The sequence below is a fragment of the Fulmarus glacialis genome, unplaced genomic scaffold (assembly GCF_000690835.1).
Source record: "Fulmarus glacialis isolate BGI_N327 unplaced genomic scaffold, ASM69083v1 scaffold35641, whole genome shotgun sequence".
Taxonomy (NCBI): Eukaryota; Metazoa; Chordata; class Aves; order Procellariiformes; family Procellariidae; genus Fulmarus; species Fulmarus glacialis.
This window is the reverse complement of record NW_009191488.1, coordinates 1-18,786: the sequence shown is the minus strand read 5'-3', so window position 1 is coordinate 18,786 and position 18,786 is coordinate 1. Positions and strand designations below refer to the sequence as shown.

Sequence of the window (18,786 nt, the reverse complement as noted above, 5' to 3'; positions counted from 1 at the left end):
GGGAAATGTCCTGGTGAAATACTTTGTTCCTATTTACTACTGCTGCACTCAGGAATTTATGATTTGAAGATCTGCAGTGTATCCTGTCTGTACAACAGCGTAACAGTTGATGGTAGACAAAGTCACTTAATCAAGCTTTCCCCAGATGGTCACTAATTCAGTTTGTGGGTTTCAAACTTCTGAGTTCTTTGTTTCCTGTTGCTTCTTTTGCAGACAAGCTGAGGAGTCTCTAATATTTTATCTTAATTTAGAAAATTTGCTTTAAAACATTAAGTTCTTGGTAATTTTAAGTACTAAGAAAAATGGGATACTCAGAATTAGAGGATGCATTTCATTTTGGTCTGTCAGCTCAAAGAAGTTTTTTGAAGAATAAATTGTGTTTTGTAATGGTGAAGTATGCCATTAGAAAACCTATGAGAATATTCGTAAATCTGTGTACAGAGTAATGCGTACAGTAAGTAATGCATGGGGCAATGCATAGAATAATAAGGAATAAACAAAGCAGTCACTAGGTGGGTGCTCATTGCTATTCATTTTGCTCTAAATGTGATAAGACCTAATGGAAAACTGATAGATGCTAACATACTGGAAAGCTGAAGCTTTCTTCCAGAAATCTGTTTTCTAGTAAACAGGCAAAATGTGTAATGGAAGGTTAGCCAAGTCAGTCCTTTCCTAAGCTGTCCTTAATTTTTCAACCTTGTGTGCATGTGTGAAGCATATAGATGTGTTCAGACTCTGTTCAGTGTCTTAAAGTTATTTCAGGGTTTTGTTCATCCTTGACACTGGTAAATAGGTCGAGCCTTTAATCATGCTGGTGAAGAATGTGAGCCATGCCAAATTTTTAAAGGCAGCACAAAATTTAACCCTGCTCATCTGTTTTCCAGAGTGATAGTGAGGCTTACCTGACTCCTTGAAGTCTAGTTATCAGTCTTCCTTGCAGAAAAATACCTAGACTGGGTAAGGCATTAGATTTTAACAAGGTGGAGTCTATAAACAAACACTGTGTTTCTGAACTTCAAAATCTGGATATCAGGGTATCACATGCCATTTGCCTTGCATCTGAGCCTTTGAAGATTTCTAGTGGTTTCTGTGCTGTTGGACACAGCGCGTGAGAAGCCTTTGCTCTGCGACACAGCTCCGATGTCTGCACCTGAAACTGGAATGTTGGAACGGACCTAGAAAGTCAGAGATCTGTTTTAAATACAATGTGCATACAGGCCATGGATGCTGATGTACATACATGCCCTCGACACCTTAAAAGCCTTTTAAGCCTTTTGGGTTTTGTTTTTCTGTACTGAGAGTATTGATTTCCACTTTACCTTTCTTTCTGTAGCTAACAAGGGTACAGAGTAAATATTTGTGTTTTCTGCAAACCTTTTATTCTTGTGTTGGAATCAGACTTTGTTTCTTTTGCTTTTCTATACATTTTCTGCCACGCAGTATTTTGGTGCCTGTCATAGCCTTAGTGATCAGATGAGGGTTCAAAGTCGTATTAATGTTGTAAAGTGAAAGCATATCCATGAAGTTCCAAGTTACTTTAACTGTAGCACCTCTCTACAGTAATTGCAGAAACTCTGTATTAGGATCGATTTCAGCCTATTTCAGTTGGAAGGGAAAATATTCTCTGCAGTGCACAGCCTGTTTGGCCTGCCCACATTTTTATTATTCATGATGATTGTAGTGTCTAATCAAAAATTATTTGGCTTTTTTGCCTGGTACTTATTTGATAGAGAATTACTATTAATCTAGGTGTGGAATCCATATGTCGTTAGCATTGCTTTCATAAAACATCCATATTCTACATGTCGAGTAATGGAAACCGTAGTCATCAGTGAGATTCTAATGAGCAAAAAGAAGTTGCTCTCATTATCTCATAAACCTACTTTTATGACTGGAAGTACAAAAAATTATTGCTTGAAGGTAGCGTTATCTTAGACCACTGAAGAAATTGAAGAGACTTGAATTCCGTATATCAGGTTGCCCATATATCCCAAGAGTAAGGTTCTCCATAGGTAGCAAGCAATGCAAATTATGCTCAGCGTAGCAAAAGAAAACATCATACTTCTGCCTGTCCTTGGCTGTTTGAAGTAAATAGCTTGAATCTTGCCTCATTTACACAGGGGTAATTTGAAGTATATCTTAACATCAACATAATGAAAATGAAATTGAAATTCTCCATGAGGATTTCTGCAGTCAGAAGTGTCAATAATATAGGTAAATTGTTACTTGGTTGTATAGTATACAGCATTTCTAATGGAGCAACAATACCAGAAATAACACCTAGATATCCCCATTCCCACTACTCTGCTTTAATTAAGTCACACTCTCAACGTATACACCGAGGAAGAAGGTTGTAGATACATGTGCATGCTATTATGATAAAATAATAAAGGCTGTACATATAACGAGTATTGTTGATAAGGAGTACCTGATACTTGCATTCCAACAGTCCAGGACTACTTAGGTAATGCCAGGACTATATTAGCAGCCTTAAAAATATACAAGCAAACCCTTTCAGAAGTGACTAGAGATTTTAAATAGAATCAAATGGTGAAAAGCAGCCCCTTTGTGAAAGTACCTCAAAACTGCTAAGTAACTGTACTTGAAAATCAACCCTCTTTTGAACTTGCTCACCAGTCATGAAAATTGGACATTTCCAGTGATTTCTAGAATGGTTTTGGGAGCATAATGGAAAATGAGGTGCTCTGGATAAGGTGAATAGTATTTTTACTTGTGGGGGAGGATTGTCATGGACATCTAACCTGTAGTTGCAGATCTCGCATGTGCTTCGTATTACCAAAATTGTATTAAAATTGCATTCTGTAACTTATACTGCATCAATAATATAATGAACTATAAAACCTTATGCAATTTTTTCTTTACTCTAGTTTTATAGTAAAAACTTTAAGCAAACTTTCTCAGAGGTCTCTGATTCTGAGAAGGCACAAGGAACAAGTTTTGACTCCCTGAGAGTGTGCGTTATGCTAAAGGTGTTGGCGGGAAGAAGACGCCTGTATTATATGGGAGACGGAATTTATAAGAACATTTTCCTTAGTGAGAAAAAGGAACCTACTGTCAGTAATATTGATCAAGCTGATATTCACTAGGCAACACGTCCCAGGCAAAATTTACATGGAAAATTCTGAGTGTCAGAAATGTGATGTTACCATGGAAATGATTTATTATCAGCTAAAGGGAATTTTAATGGAGTCAAGCAACTGGCAATCTAATTTAAGGCACATTTCAGGTTTTGGAGTTAAGTCTTGAGAGAATATAGCTGCTAAGTGTGATCTGTGCGTATTTACCTAGCATCACACTTCGAGCTTATGAAGGGATACTGATTCGCTGCTTCACATTCTGTATCGACAGAGGATGAACTCAGTCAGGATTCAGCTGATTCAAACACCATTTACAAGAATTAACTGCTGGAATGATTTTATAGTTAATTTCTTTTACTAATTTTGGGCCTTTTGAATGATTTGATTCTGCTTACAGTTCTACTCATCCTCTTCTGTACAGCAGTTCGTCTTTCACAACGGAGGCCAGGTCTCCCAGCTTCAAGCTTGCTCAAAGCCCTCGTTGCGCAATGCTCAGTCTCCAGCCATCCATCTAAAATTAGTGATTCTGGTTAACTAGTGTTCTGTATATTGCCAAATTGTTTGTTTTACTAAACAATGAAACCTATCTTTTCCTCTGACATTAAAATCTATTCTCTAAAATAATAGTCAGGAGTATATCTCTGCAATCTGGACTAAAATAGATAGTGAAAAGGGCAAGAAGTATTCTGTTACTGGCTTTTTACATGCTGGCAAAGGATTATGACTCTTGCACAGAATCAGCTTACTGAGGCTTGTAATACTAGATATGAAACAGTAAAGTATTTGTGGCCTTTGGGCATTACTGTAAGGATGCAGTGTCAGGATACAGCCCTTCGTTTCCACAAGTCCTGAAGTCACTTGCACCAGAGAGAATGTTTTGAGCAAGTGTGAGCAAGTGATGGTTTTCCTAGGACCAAGGGACTTGCAGTTGTAAGACTTTTTTGGTTGTCTATATCATAAAAGGCAGGCTGCTTTGCCCTGCGTACTGTCACCAAGTGTTTACAGTTCTGCTGACTAGGCATCTGTAGTATTTTCACTGTGTTTGGTATCTCCTAAGACTCTGAACTGTATGTAATATTTAATTTTTAAATATAAATGATACCAAGGAATTGATGATCCTAATTCAGGGACACTTTTTTCTCTCTTTCTATGTAAAGATTTAATTTTTTTTTTTTTTTTTTTTAGCTATGCGTTACCTTCTCATTAAGAATTTAAGATTTCTTGTGGTTCTCTTGCTGCCCTTGGAAAGAAGGCCACGCTGCTGCTAATAGTCGCAAACTTTGTTTTTATGTGTGTTGGACCTTGTCCAACAATCTTGATCATGCCCCAGGTGTTTAACATTTGTACTACTGTATTGGGTTCTACTACCAAAAGGTCTTTTCATTGGCCTTCCTTTTTAATCCATGCTATTAACAGTGTAGAAAAATGTTTAAAATTATGTTTAGACCTTGTAAATAGCATGATTGTTTTCTTTTATAGACATTTGCACAGTGTTTTTATACTTGCTGGAACTTTCAGGTGTTTATGTTTGGCACTTTTACAGGATGATGTATATTTTTTTTTTCCCCACTATTATTCAGAAGTGGTTATAATCGTGAGATCTTGGTTATCCATGGGCTGATTATCCAAGTTGTAAGTTAACTATTTCTTGTTATTTCCAGCCATTCCCAGGCTGCAGCAAAACCTGCAGCTGCACTAGAAAGCATCTGCATTTGATGTGTTGTGAATTACAGTATATTTTCATGAAGCGCCGCTTTGCCTGCTAATGCTTAGTCTCTTCTGCTCTTCAAAGAAATGTGTTTCCAAGTTTTTGAAATGTAAATATTCCTGTAAATTGTACCCTAATCTTCCTATATTTTGGAATAACTGTTTTCATTTTATACAAGCTGGTATTCTTCTCCATTATGTCTTGTATACTTAATAGGTGAGCACTAACTATGTTCCAGTGCACTGGTTTACAATGTTAAATAGTTTATCTTGTATAATGTTGTTTCATGTGAAAAGTACCTCATAATCATTAAATATATGAATTATGAGTGGTTTGACCTGTTTTCCAACACAATGTGAAATCCTAAGTCCCCAATTCAAAAAGTTTCTGAAAACTTGGGGTTAGATCCATAAATGTACTGATGCAATATGGTTTTTATTATAAAAGTTAATACAAAAAATTGGTCAGCGTGGAGGGGGGCTGATCAACAGGTCTGGTTAGGTGGTATTTGGCTGGTTTTTATTTTTTCATCAGTATGAGCTGAAAGTAACTTCTTTGATATCAGTGAGATTCTCCTCTCATACTCTGTGAATGATAGTAGAGTATGTGTATCAATTATCCTTAATACAGTTTCTAAGAATAATCCCATTCTATAGTTGCATGGAGAAACACGTGTAGTTGTGTTAACTGGGATTGTCTTCCTTGTTTAGCATTTATGTACTTACAATTCAAAGCAAAATAATCCCATGGCTATGCTTCCGAAGTCAGGTGCTGAGAAAATGCTAGAGCTGATGCCTCTGCTTCCAAAATACCCAGTTCTCTGGGTTCTCACCTGTTAAAGGATGTTTAGTCATCTAACTTACAGAAGGAATACTTCATTTGGAAAACGTCAAGTGCAGTAGGGATGGTATTAATAAAAGAGCCTCATGTTGAATTCTTCTGCATTACAGGAGTACAAACGCAAGCTAGCCAGAGTGTCCCAAGTACGGAAAGAACTCAGGTCACGCATCCAGAACCTGCCTGATCTCTCTCGACTTCCCAACGTCACGGGCAGCCATGTACACCTGCCGTTTGCAGGAGACATCTACAGCGATGATTGATTGCAAGAACATCCTTCCATAACCTCTACTTTTCTGTGAAATGAGGGGTAGGTCAGACTGATTGGTACTCTTGTAGTATTATTTTTGTATATTGTTGGAGAGTGTCAGTAAAAATACTCTAATAATTTATAAAAAATGGTTTAAAAAGTTGATTTGTTTACTATTTTATTGGCGAGTGAACATAAGGGTACATTTATAAAAGTGGCATCTGTGTCTATTACATTGAAGAATGGATAATTATCTTATCTTTTGTAAAGATTTTAGTTGGGTGCCCTGTAAAAAAACATGCTAAGATTTTTCTTATGTACTCTATATTTAATGTAGATCAACATATAATCAACACATACTTCTAACTCGAGACATTTCAGTTGCTAGTGAGGGAGTGAAATGTGGAAATCACAAGCTTATGTTTGCAAGAAGATTGGTGCAATTTAATGCAAAGTTAAAAGTGATCTTACTGTCCACTACATTTACAATTACGCACTCCCAAAGCAAGTCAGGTGAGTTTTTTTGAAGTAAATGTTAGTATCCAATTTTGTATTGGAAAACATAAATCATGTTACACTGAGCAGATCTTTAAATGACTCAAAATATTGCAATATTTTAGTATCATTTAAAAGTCAGCCTAAGAAACTATACAACTGACCAGTTTAATTATGTTTCAAAATTGTAACTGTCTTACTACAGCTGCTTAGTTTCTAAATTGAGGGACCATTCATTTGTACTCTAATCCCTTTCTGGAACATCCGTCTCCATCTAAAAAGGTTAATCCCAGAAATGTGAAGCCATTTTACAGCTTTAATTAAATTGAAAGGTCAGTCTCTAAACTGTCCCAATTGTTAAATGCCCATTATTAAAATCTGGCAATGCTATGTACCATCCATACGTGCAGCAACATGATGATACAGCCATGCTGTACATCCTCTTCCACTGAGAAACCCCGGAGGCCAGCATGGGCTTCCAGCCCACCACCTCCACCCGTTCCAGCAAACATTTCTAGATCTTGATCGTCTTTCCTCACAGAACAGGAGGAGACAGTTCAGGCCTGTGTATAAGTCAAACAGTGGAAAATTATTACCGAGTGTCTGTTTTAAAAAAGTCCTTTGCATGGCACAAATGTGGTATTTGTCTACAGGTAGCTGATTTTGTGAAAAGTCCTAGTTATCATACTATGCACCAGCTCTTAAGTTCACTTAAAAACTTAAAGATACAGACAGGTATCGAGCAGATTGCCGGAAAGTTTAGGTTTTTCAGTCAGTCAGAATTAGGCACGTAATTGTTGAGAGGAGTGATATAAAAAAGTGCTGCAAATGTTTGAGTTGGATATATCATTGCAGTATTTAATGATTGCATTTTGTTCGTGGGTTTGCACTTGTCAGGCATTGTTTTGCATCAATTAAGTTCACAGTTTACAAGTTTAATACTCCTTCTCACATGAAAGCAAAATTTTTTAGAAAAATCTATTCTTCCTTTTCAAAAACCACAACAATTCAAAATAGTCCTGGAGTGAAATTGTTGAAGATTGTGATCTGTCACTTGTTATTGACTTCTATAGGGCTAATCGCTAGAATGCTTGTTGGATGTGAATGGGGAATAATCTTTCTCTTTCAAATAGATACAGTTGGACATAAGCACCTCAGTCCAATTGTCTTTTCTCATGGAAGTTGCCATGAATTAGAGCTCAGTTAAGTAGGGGAAAAAACCCAAAAGATAAAAAGACAAGCTGTTGACATAGCATTCCGTAGTATGCAATGTAGAAATCTAATTTCATCAAAAATTCTGACTGACAGATAGGAATGCTGAAAATAGTTCATCAGAACTCACTAGCTGTCCAAAGATTTGTAAGTTTTGAGTGGCAATTTTCCACTCCATAGGAAAGAAGAGCTAACTATAATGAATCCAGAGGAGTGTTTCTTTAGTTTAAGTCTAATATGCAAAATTAAATAACACTTATTGGCACTTATTTTCAGCGTAGATTCTTGGTAAGAAAATGTTCAGATACAATTTTAATGTTTTAAATATTTCTTTTCCAGTACATTAAACTCCGCTCATAAATTCTTATATACATGTATGTGCATTACAGTTGCAGTTAAGGCTCAGTCTTGCTAAAGAATAGCACCAAATTTGTGATAAATATTGAAACAGCTTAATCAATTAAGAATTATAAAACAAATCATAAAACAAGAGGGATAAATAGTGAGTTCACAGATGAATCCCATCCATGGAAAACTTAATTTGTACCCAGAGGTGACTGTAAGTGCAGCGGCATGGCTTGTTTAGAGTGCATTGAAGGATCTAAACCTTGGATAATCAAAACCATAGGGAATTAAGCTTAACAGTCTTTTGCTAACTTAATTAAAAATAATTATAATAATAAAGTTGAATGCTGAATTTCCTTGATCTCTCAAGAGTATTGAAAAAGACACGACACTTACTTCACTAGACTTGTTTTTCCTATTCATAACTCTTAGTGATAATGTTGCTTATCTACAGATAATGTAGAACTGAGAATGAGGAAAAATCTCAACTTCTTCTTGATGTATATAAGTTTTAATTTTGAGAGAGTGCTATTTTCTGGATATATTTTTCTTTATTTTACTGTGAAATTGTTTACTTCAAGGAATATTTCATAGCTGGGTTTTTGGAAATGATCCCTCAACATTTGTTTGGAAAAGAGGACTTGTGGAAGGTAAAGGTCACTCTTACAGCAAGTGTCACACATTAGTTACTGAATGGTATGTTGTTTTTTATTTATATGGGAAAGGCATCACGTATCAACTAGTTAGAAGATTTCTACTGTAACTGTAATAGTATAGCAGGAGATAACATGGTACGATACAAATGCAGCCCTGTAATATCAAAAAATACCTCCAAATTCTCAGGTTCCAAAGCTTAACGTACATACTTCTGACATCTCAGGAAGAAAAGAGGCTGGGTGGGGAAAGGAAGGGTGCCGAGGAGCTGAAAGGGAGAACATGCCTGGGTGGAAATGAAAAGCAAAACAAATGTCAACTTTTGACAAAACAGAAATAACGGTGTGAAACTGGGCTGCACAATGTTTTAGCTGTAGACGGGATTATACAATAGAACTGCTTTGGGGCGTTACCACCCTGGGAAAGAAAATGCGTGGGTGTACCCTGCCCATCTCTTCTAACGTGGTCTGACTCTGCTCAAACCAGAATGTCCACCCTACAAAAGGCACAATTATAAAATACCTGAACATTTTTCATCTAATAATAAAAGCAAAATAATTAGATTATTTGCTTCACTGTATTGCACTTTTATTGAGCATTCTCTGAAAACAGCAAAGAGATTCCTGCAGCTCTTTGCCAGATGAGAATGCTTACCTTGGAGGTCACTGGGACTGCTTGTATATTCTAGGGTTTGCAGGCTTAAGCTGGGTTTTTGCAGAATGTTTTGAAAGATATCAGGAATATTACCCCACTTCTGTGCTTTTAAAAATAAATGTGAAGTCCTTAGTTACAAAAATTACCAGTCTTAGAAATTGTGTTTCATCACTCCTTTTGAAAATTAAACTACAGCCTGCAGTAACATTAGCTTGTCTGTTTCACTCCGTTAATGTTTGTATTAATATACTAAAACACCTCAGTTAATCCCTAGCAACACAACCCAAACGACATGCTTATTACGTATTTTATCTGAGTAGTCTTCTGAATGTCAAACTGAGAGCTTTCATATTATGATAGAATTACATTCCTGTTTACCTCAAGTTTAAAAGGACAATGTGTTAGGGCTTCCACAGACTAATACTGCTCTCGCAAGTCAGTGGTAACTCAGTCTGGTACTTCAATGATGACCCAAAATACATATGTAGGATGCAGTAGCCCCCTGTGCAGATGACCATGTGCAGAAGACATGGAAATCATACCTAGGCTTGATTGGCCCTCCACAGAAAAGCTGGATTTCAACCTCTTGAAACGTATGCAAATAGATTCATGGGTGTGGGGTTTTTTTCAGTGGAAAAATTAGTGAGCTAGAAAACCAACACGTCTAAAAATTTGATGGTTACATTTATAAATATTTAGGGCCAGTTCTGCGCATTACTCATGCATATAATCACAGTGACTATTCCTGCAAGTAAAGAAAGCAGACTCAAATGTAGTGTCTGAAGTGGAATTTTTTTTTTAAGAATGACCAATTTTGTCTCAGCTCCTATTTCAGTGTGTCATTTATCTTGATTAAGTAGTAAATCTCTTCCATCTTGTTACTTAGAAATCTAATTCTGATTTCATCTTTACAATATTTAAAGTATCCTGCTAAGCATGATGTTTTTGTGGGAATTTGCAGAAGTTCAATAGCACTCGTTACTTGTTTGCAACAGAAATAGACTCATTTGTTAAAAGCTAACAAGAAAAGTTTGAAATGTAAAGATGTTTCATTATTGTGCTTTTCTGACAGAACGTGTAATCCTTGTGTAATTTATGTCCTCAGAATAACACCTGTTATTTAATAGAATAAAATATTGTTGTAAAAACAGCTTTGAAATCATTGTTTATTGCTTGCCTACTCAATCTCATGGTGTGAAATGGCTTTACCGTAAACTGCTCCCTATACTTAGGAGTGAACCAAAATCTCATAGTGATGCTGGGGAAATGGTTGATACCAATTTTGAAGTTTATTACTCTCTGTATTTGTATTTTGTGTGACAATTTTCAGTGAGGAGGCGGTGCATTAAGAAGTCTGAGGTCATATCTCTAGAACTGTAAATTTCTTAAAAAGAAATATTGTTCATATACCATCTAGTCTGGCCAAAGTTTGCGTTTCTCCAGAGGCGGGACTGTGTGTGAGGGAACCAGTTGCAATATGCCAGCTTGAGGTTCCCAACACTCAAAAGTAGGAAAATGGTTCAAACTGGTGTTTCAAAATAAAACACGCTTTAGTTGAGCTAGTTATATTAAGACACACTTTGTAACATTTTCAATATATGGTATTATGCTATTACTGTCAACGATATACATACCATTGCATAAGCAGAATTTGTATGAGCTGGGAAATAACTCTCACTGTAATTAAATACCTGCACACAGGGGTGTACGCCCAACAGAGAACCTTCTTGGTCTTGCTTTACAAAGCCTGGGTGAAATTCAGGCCTCACTGAAATCAGAGAGGCCAAAGAGTTGTTCTTTCAGCTCTTCAAACACGAACCAGTAACGCTGCGTGGCAGAGGCTTGGCGGGGAGGCTCAGCCATAGTCTGTTGCAGCCAACAATTAACCTTCAGTGTTCCATCGAGCACAGGATTGTAATATATTCTGAAGGGAGGAGCGCATCAGATGTGTATATGTGTGCGTGTATATATGTGTGTATACGTATGTATATACATATGTGTATACATATATGTATCTGTGTGTATACCTATGTATATACCTATATACATCATATATACAGATATGTATATGCATATATATGTGTGTGTCTATATATATGTTTTTCAATACACTGATTCTGTGAAAGTCCAGTAACAGAAAAAGTCTGTATTAGAGGCTTAAGAATAACATAAAAGCACTTCAGATAGATAGAAAATACCAACACTATTTCTGCCCAGCATTTTGAAACACACTTGTAAATCAAGGAGTGGCACATACTGAATGATTTTTTTTTTCTTTCCTTTTTTCCACGGTAAAGTCTGATAGCTTGCAATAGTGATCCCTCACAACACCACATTTGGACGCATCTGACAACTCTGGTAATTACACAGAAAAAGAGGTTGTCTGGAGCATGACAAGACTCTGCTTATGTTAACAAATAGCACATTGCAATAGTAATACACCTGGAGTGCAAAATACCTGAAGCTCAGTGCCTGCCATCCACAATACACTTTCTGGCGAGGTGTACTCCAGACTAGCTCTCCTGTGATCCTGTGGATAGATTGCCTGTTAGCATTCGCAGCACACTGGTTGTGCCCCGGATCATGTCTTTTATCCATTATCTGTAGCTTTATCCAAAAGGAACGTGACTCGCGTGCTCAGAGACCACTCGGTATTGCGTAAAAAGCACAGTAAACAGGGACAGTTGGGAGATCCGCTTCAAAAGCAAACTCCTGATTTGATCTAATGCATTAATGTTGGTGCACCTTAAAACATAGCAGATGCCCATGCTGGTTTCACGTAAGCCTCATAGGAAGCACAGCTGTAGAGTACCTAATGTCTGTACTTTTAATATAAAAATTTATTGCAAAACTTGTTTTCCAAGTACTTTTGTATAATGCACATTTTCCATCAACGAGATTGAAGTATTTTTCCAGAGGACTGGATCATAAATACAGCAACAACTGGTGAATTAATGCCAAGTTCTACAATGGAAAAGGCGTAACTTCAAGGCCCGTATTTTGATCAAAGAATGACAGTTAATTTGATCCTACACATACGTAAGAAACAAACAGCGGTGAACTTTTCAAAGTTATTGTGCAAGTGTACAGGAAATATAAAAAGGTTACATGCCAATCTTTGAGACTGTAAGTAGAATTTGCAACAAACTATTCTCCCCTGCCCTGGATGGCTTTCAAGTCTTGCCAACTTACTTGCTGGTCATACTTCTTAAGTGGTGTTCACTGAGTCTGAGTACACTGAAAGGAAACTATTCATTAGAATACAAAAAAAAAGGAAAATACAGACCTTTAAACCCAAGAATTTAAATGTTTTTAAGTGATTCTCTTTTCAGAGGGGAAATCTGAAGCGCAATTTGCAGAACTGTCAGTGCAGACTATACGCAGGGCAGGCTATAAACTCAGTCCTGAACAGTGACTTTCTACTGTCCTTTCTCACCTCTGTGCTGAATTGAAAATGTAAAATCTGACAGTGAGACCGCTTTAAACTTGACAATCGTCTATTCACATCAAAACATTTTGGTGCAACGAGTTGACTACTGCACAGGGCAAACCTCGTTTTCCAGATTGCAGTCCAGGACGGAAGCAGCTCTGAAGCCTGATAAAACTGAAAGACATTTAAGAAAGAGGTTCTCTCCTTAGTCATTTCTGAACGAGACAAAAGTGACCCATTTTGGTAGCACCAGAGCAACTGGAAAGGAAGCACCCCGTATTCCCTATGACTGTGCCGCTCTCATAGCAGTAACAAATCAGGGTGCTCACACCAGTCTAGCGTGGAGCTGTCAGTCAGTATTGACAGCATCCCATATGAGAGTGCAGTTTTACAAGGTTCTGCGTTATCCTGGGACCAGTATCGTCTGCAGTCCAAATCACAGACAACATTCTTAAGAAAATGAAGAAACTTAATCTGGTGATACGCTGTTTTCCCTCTCTTTGTATATGACTGCTCTCTTCAAGAGTAAGTTATTTTGGAACCTTTGTAAAGGCTGTCTTAAAGGCTGTGCTTAAATTACCACAGATATCAAAAGACAGCGACACTACAGGACACTACGTTAGACCCTTGAAAATATTGTACCTGCAGAAACTGCGGTGGAAGCGTCTTTGTTTTACTCAAACATGCAAAGCAGGGATGAGATCTTTTAAATTCTATTGTGATGCATTATCTTAAAAACAGTGCGAGAGTGAGGTGGAGGAAACTCAACAAACTATTTTACACTGCTCCCTGCCCCCAAATTGCTTTCAGATCTGCCAACTTATCTGTTGGTCCTGCTGGACCCACTGATGGATCCAGTATTGTCAGCTTCCTCAACGGATAGATAGATCCTGGCTTTTAATTCTTGGGCCACTACAGACTGCAAAACATGTTCAAGATTCCCAAGCACATTAGACTGGCTATTTTCTCACCTCCCTCTTGCGGACAATCAGTCCCCTTTGAAACAAAGCTTGCTTCTAAAAAATATGGACTACACTTACACAGGGTACGTGCTGTTAGCTTGAGTTTTAAAGAAATCACTTTGTTGATTCACTAAAACTGGAACAAGACTTATTGCTGTAATCTTTATTACTCTGGAATAATGAATAACTAAAGTAAAGTCAAGAAGGTTTTCAAATCTGCCTTCTGGCTTTTCTCTTTTTCTTCTAGGTTAAGCATCCGTTTTAGCTTAGAAAAGTAAAATTTGGAGTTTCGGGGAGTCTTGGAAGCAGAGCTGGTTGTCGCCTGTCCGGATAGACGTGTTCTGAAAGACAAAAGACTCAAATGTCTTAAAGGTGAGGAACCAGAATTAACATAAAGTAACTATGAAAGTGCACATATATAATTTGAGAATAAAATTTTGAACATAAATAGTGTATTTTCATGTGAAAGCGAGTAGTTAGTATGTAAATTTTAAGCCAGACATTTCATGTTAATGACAAAAACATAATTGTGCACTCTTTGCACATAGTCGCTTTTCATTAGAATCTTTGATTTTAAAGGTTGGAAAGTTAAAATTGGTCTCCTCAATCAGACCACTAAACAAAAATACTTAGTTATCAATTTAAAGTTTATTAAGTGACTGATCTGAAATCAGTCACGTTATGCCCTTTCCCAACAAGACGTAATACACTCTACTCAGCAAAGTGCCTCTTTAAATAGGAGAGAAACAGGTACCTAGGAAGTGATGAGGGACTGTTCCCTTTAGATCCCAACCTACTGCAGCTTACGGGTGTCACTTTGTTTGCAGACTGAATTTTTACATCTGGTGTCCTCAGGCTAGATTTAATACTTGGAGTGCCAGAACCGTGTGTCTTGGTAGCCAGAAAATCCCTGCTTTTACCATAATGTCTTGTTGTTTTGTTGCATGAGTTGCAAGTAACCAGCTATAGAGAGAACAAAGGAAATATCAACCATTCTTCAGTCTTTCCACCTTTATGTTATAAAGCCATTGTAAGAATTATCCAAACTATTCTCCAAATACCATGACATGAGTTAAATACTTGCTTAAGTGAAACACAGAGATACTAAAAAGCAACATATACTTCACACCTAGTATTTTCATTCTGGCTTCTTAAACCAAACACGTCCTACGGGTTTATCTAGAAATGACTCCAATCCCCTAGCAACTAACTCTGAATGTAACATTGTATAGCGAAATATGGAAAACAACCCTGTCAAAACAGAAAGATGAAACAGCACCTGAACTGGATGTATGGTATCATCTTGAGTACACATAAGGGGTATTTGTATATTGCTAAAAAATAGGACATACAAAGTGACCTAAACTCACTAGCATATTCTACCCCCGGTGAAGTTATATTACACACTTTCCAGGGAGTCTTGAGATAAAATATTTAAACTACCAAACTCTCAAAAATAGTCATCCATAACTAATAACAGCAAGTCTTAGTGAACAAAGAAGAGGCTTTCTATTAGTGCAAAAATACTTACTACAATACGGAGGAGGTTGTAGACAAAGGGCACTTTCTCTTCTATCTGTTTACTTCTAGGCTGCAGGGAACTTCCAGCAGCATAGTATGTTGCAGAGGTGTGTCGGAACAGATAATGTCAGACAGTCACAGAGACTGTCAGATATTCCTAATATCCCTGACTGCTATGGCAACTATTCTGATTAAGAGACATGAGAGTAATACAGCCAGACAACTTTTTGAGGCACACAATTACACTGACGGAAAAACACAGTTGCGTGATGTTTCTGGTTAAAAAAACATATTCAAAAGAATGCCACAAAAATGTCTAAGCAGTTTTGAAAACATCTCTACCAAATCATTCTTCATTTCAAAGTGTGTAAATTCAGATTGCTTAGAAAGAATTACATTTAGAAATGCAGAAATGAAGCGTTTTCAGTTAAGTGTTTTGACTGTCTCTAGACATTATTTTGTCAGGCTAACAAACTAAAAAAGACAAAGATCATTAACTTACACAGCTCAGGTATTGATGTATTTTTAGTTCTTCTAAATGAAGTTCAGATGGGGAAAAAAAAAAACAGCATCACATGATGATTTAGCTCTCTACGGAATATAAATGGAGGTGAACACCTTACAGTGCAGGAAGTAGTGGATTAATCATAGCACTGCACAGCTAGTTTCCATTCCCTGAATTGCATATACAGTTAACTCCAAAAATTTTAAAAGCCCTGAAATAGTTCCGAATGTTACATGCCTTTTCATGGCAGAAGCATTCTCAAATCACGTTCTACTTGCTAAGAAAGGTATCAGAGGCACAACCTGTCATATTGTTGCTTGGTTTAATTTTCAACCACACTCGAATTTTCATTTTCACAAGTCTCAGGTATTAGATTACAGGGATCTACATTGCTAATTTTGAAAGCTGTCAGTTCCTGACAGTATTTAAAATCCTTAAGACCAGAAATACTTAAATCATAATCCACAGCACAAATGCAAACAGAACTGAGCAGAACACAAGTGCAGCAAACAGTAATTACATCCCAAGATTAGAATATTACCCAGAGTTTAAACTGGACCTATTTACAAATGAATATTGAACTACTGATATGAATGCACAGTGCATCCTACGAACCTCTCCAGCTACAGAATAAATGTAAGAACCCATCAAAATTCCCTAGGACACTGTTCATTGGTTGTCGAAAGAGACAGTTCTTAACGTACACTGGAACTTTGTGATCCTATAGCAGAAAAAGAAAGCAAAGATTCCAGCTTCTCAGATGCCCTTTCTCTTGCTGTTTATTGCTGCTCAACTATGATCTACAATTTGGAGAGAGTAACAGCAGGTGTGCCTCTCTGGAGCACCTTTTTTTTGCCCTGACAGCCGAGAACCTCTGTGATACTTCCTCAGTTTAATTTTGTGTTACTGACTCTTTAATAATTTTTGGTTTTGCAAATTTTACTCCCCAAAACCGGCAGACTCATCTGAGAAAATGCCAAGTGTGCCAGCAACTGTTGGGCACAATAGGGTGCTGTCTCATTTATTAAAACATCCATTCACATAACCTGTTCTAATATTAGTGCATGCCTTGGCAACACTAGATTAAATGTATACTATTATTCTTCAAATAATAGTAATTAGTATAAAAAACAGTAATTAAATCTTATATTCCTGAGTAATTTTAGCAAAAAGAACTGAAGCCCCAAGAACAACATTAAGTTGTTTAAATTACCTATGTGGTTTCGATTTAAAAGACAGTAATATTCAGACAAATGTAAAAAATTCCATTTGTACAGAAGGTAACAATAATCTGATGTAGCCATGATGGTCTACTGAAATAAATGAAGTAAAGCTTGTAAGTTGTAAATATATCTATTTTCAGACAACCGATAAAACTGAAAAAACCTGACAATCCATCAGTCATTCAAGCCCTTCTTCAGAGCTGAAACAAAGGCAGTAAATGTCAAGCTACGCATACTGGCAAAACCAGCCTGACTTCAGTCAGTGGCGTATTTTCTTCTTAGGTATGTTTTGGGGTATTCTTAGCAATGGATTTCTAAGGATTCTAATGGATTTTAGGATCTACACGGCTGTATTAAGGCTCTGCATCTAGTAGAGTTGCCTGGTCCTAGTTCTGCCACATTCATAGGAAAAAAGGAACAGGCAAAAATCTGCCACTCCTGCCATTTTTGCAAAGCTATAGTAGCTGACAGTGGAAATGCCAGAGCTTCCTGGCAGGAAGAAATTACTGAATTTTCAGCAACATTTTAAGACATCTGCAGAGTCTACCCAGAGTGCTGCTAAAGAGATCAGAAGGAGGGCAGAGCTGTTTGCATAGCTTCTCTGACATATGGGGTTGGTTCTTTTTTTTTTTTTTTTTTTTTTGGGGCAGGGGGAGGGGAGCTTACTGTTCTTGTCATTGTGCTCATGATCTCTCTATTGTGGAGAGTAGATTTTAAAAAATTTGATTGTCAGTAGAAGTTATCCCAAAAGAAAGGATGAGTTATATGCTCATGAAAAAAGAAATGTGTAGGTGCAAGCTCCACTTCTAAGACAAAGATTTCTGTATCTTCTTTTTTATGCCACTGAAACGTTTCAGGGAAATATCAGGTATTTGGCAGTTCCAAGTAATATCCTTACCAGAACACTTCTTGACTCCCTATACTTTTTCAAAAGCTTTGTCTGTTTCATATTAAGTTTATGGTTCTTCGCCTCTCGTTTAAGAATTTTCTCTATCTGTGGAGTCACTTTCATCTTTGGTCTGAGACGCACCCGGCAGCTATCAGGAACCAGGAACTGGAAGCAGTAAGGACATATCCTTTCTAATCCATGTTCATTATCTACAGATTAATAAAGGTAAAAGAGTAAAACTTGAAATAATTATGTTTCATAGGCAAACATTAAAATTGTATGTCTCTATTTTGATGTTACCTAGGTAGATATGGTTTTTTTCTATGTTTCAGATACAACCAAAACACAAGAGGAAGCTGAGCACCAGTATGTGTAACAGTCTGTGCTCAGCTGGGCACAATTAATACTAAGTTTATGCACAGCATAAGTTTACACAATACGTAATGGTAAATCTTGCCGGAAAAATGCAATTCCTTCCTAAAAATCTTTAATGACGGAGGCTCACAGTTCTGCAAGGAGCTCCATGCAGGCACACTCTTTTGCCAGATCAGTGACATCAAAACCTTGTAAAGCTCTTTGCCCATTTTAAGTGCAAGAAGATGATACCATCCCAGCCTAGGATGAAGAAAAGCTTTGAAATAAATTTCAGACCTAATAATAAAAGGCACGCTGCTGCATCTGCCTTGTTACTTCCTGCTGCCAGACTCGAGCATCTCTCTCCAACCCCCTGAGGAAACCCCTGCACCCTGCTGTCTAGCAAGTATGCCATTTCTGCCAGCAGCCCCGAAGCACGCCCTGGCAGAGTTTTGTGGGGGCAGCACAGGAAAAAATGGAGAAAAAGGGAAAGTCTGCCCTCATTCTTAGGGCCACGCTTCCGCCCTTCAGCTACCCATGCAACCCCGATGCACCGCTCTCCCACCGCAGGAGCCCCCGCCGGGCTGCACCGGGCCCCCAGCTCCACCGACGGGGGCAGCGGGAGCCCCTCTCCTCCTCCGCGGCCCCT

General features: G+C 37.5%; 1 protein-coding gene across 1 annotated transcript; it reads right to left on the bottom strand.

Moving 5' to 3' along the window:
- Positions 1–13,782: 13,782 nt before the first annotated feature.
- On the bottom strand, positions 13,783–17,992 carry LOC104070526 (chromosome unknown open reading frame, human C18orf21; the record flags this gene model as incomplete). Its single annotated transcript, XM_009586713.1, has 3 exons — positions 13,783–13,986; positions 14,400–14,608; positions 17,793–17,992. Coding segments are annotated over 3 exons (563 nt in total), but the record flags the coding sequence as incomplete, so codon positions are not given.
- Positions 17,993–18,786: the final 794 nt, after the last annotated feature.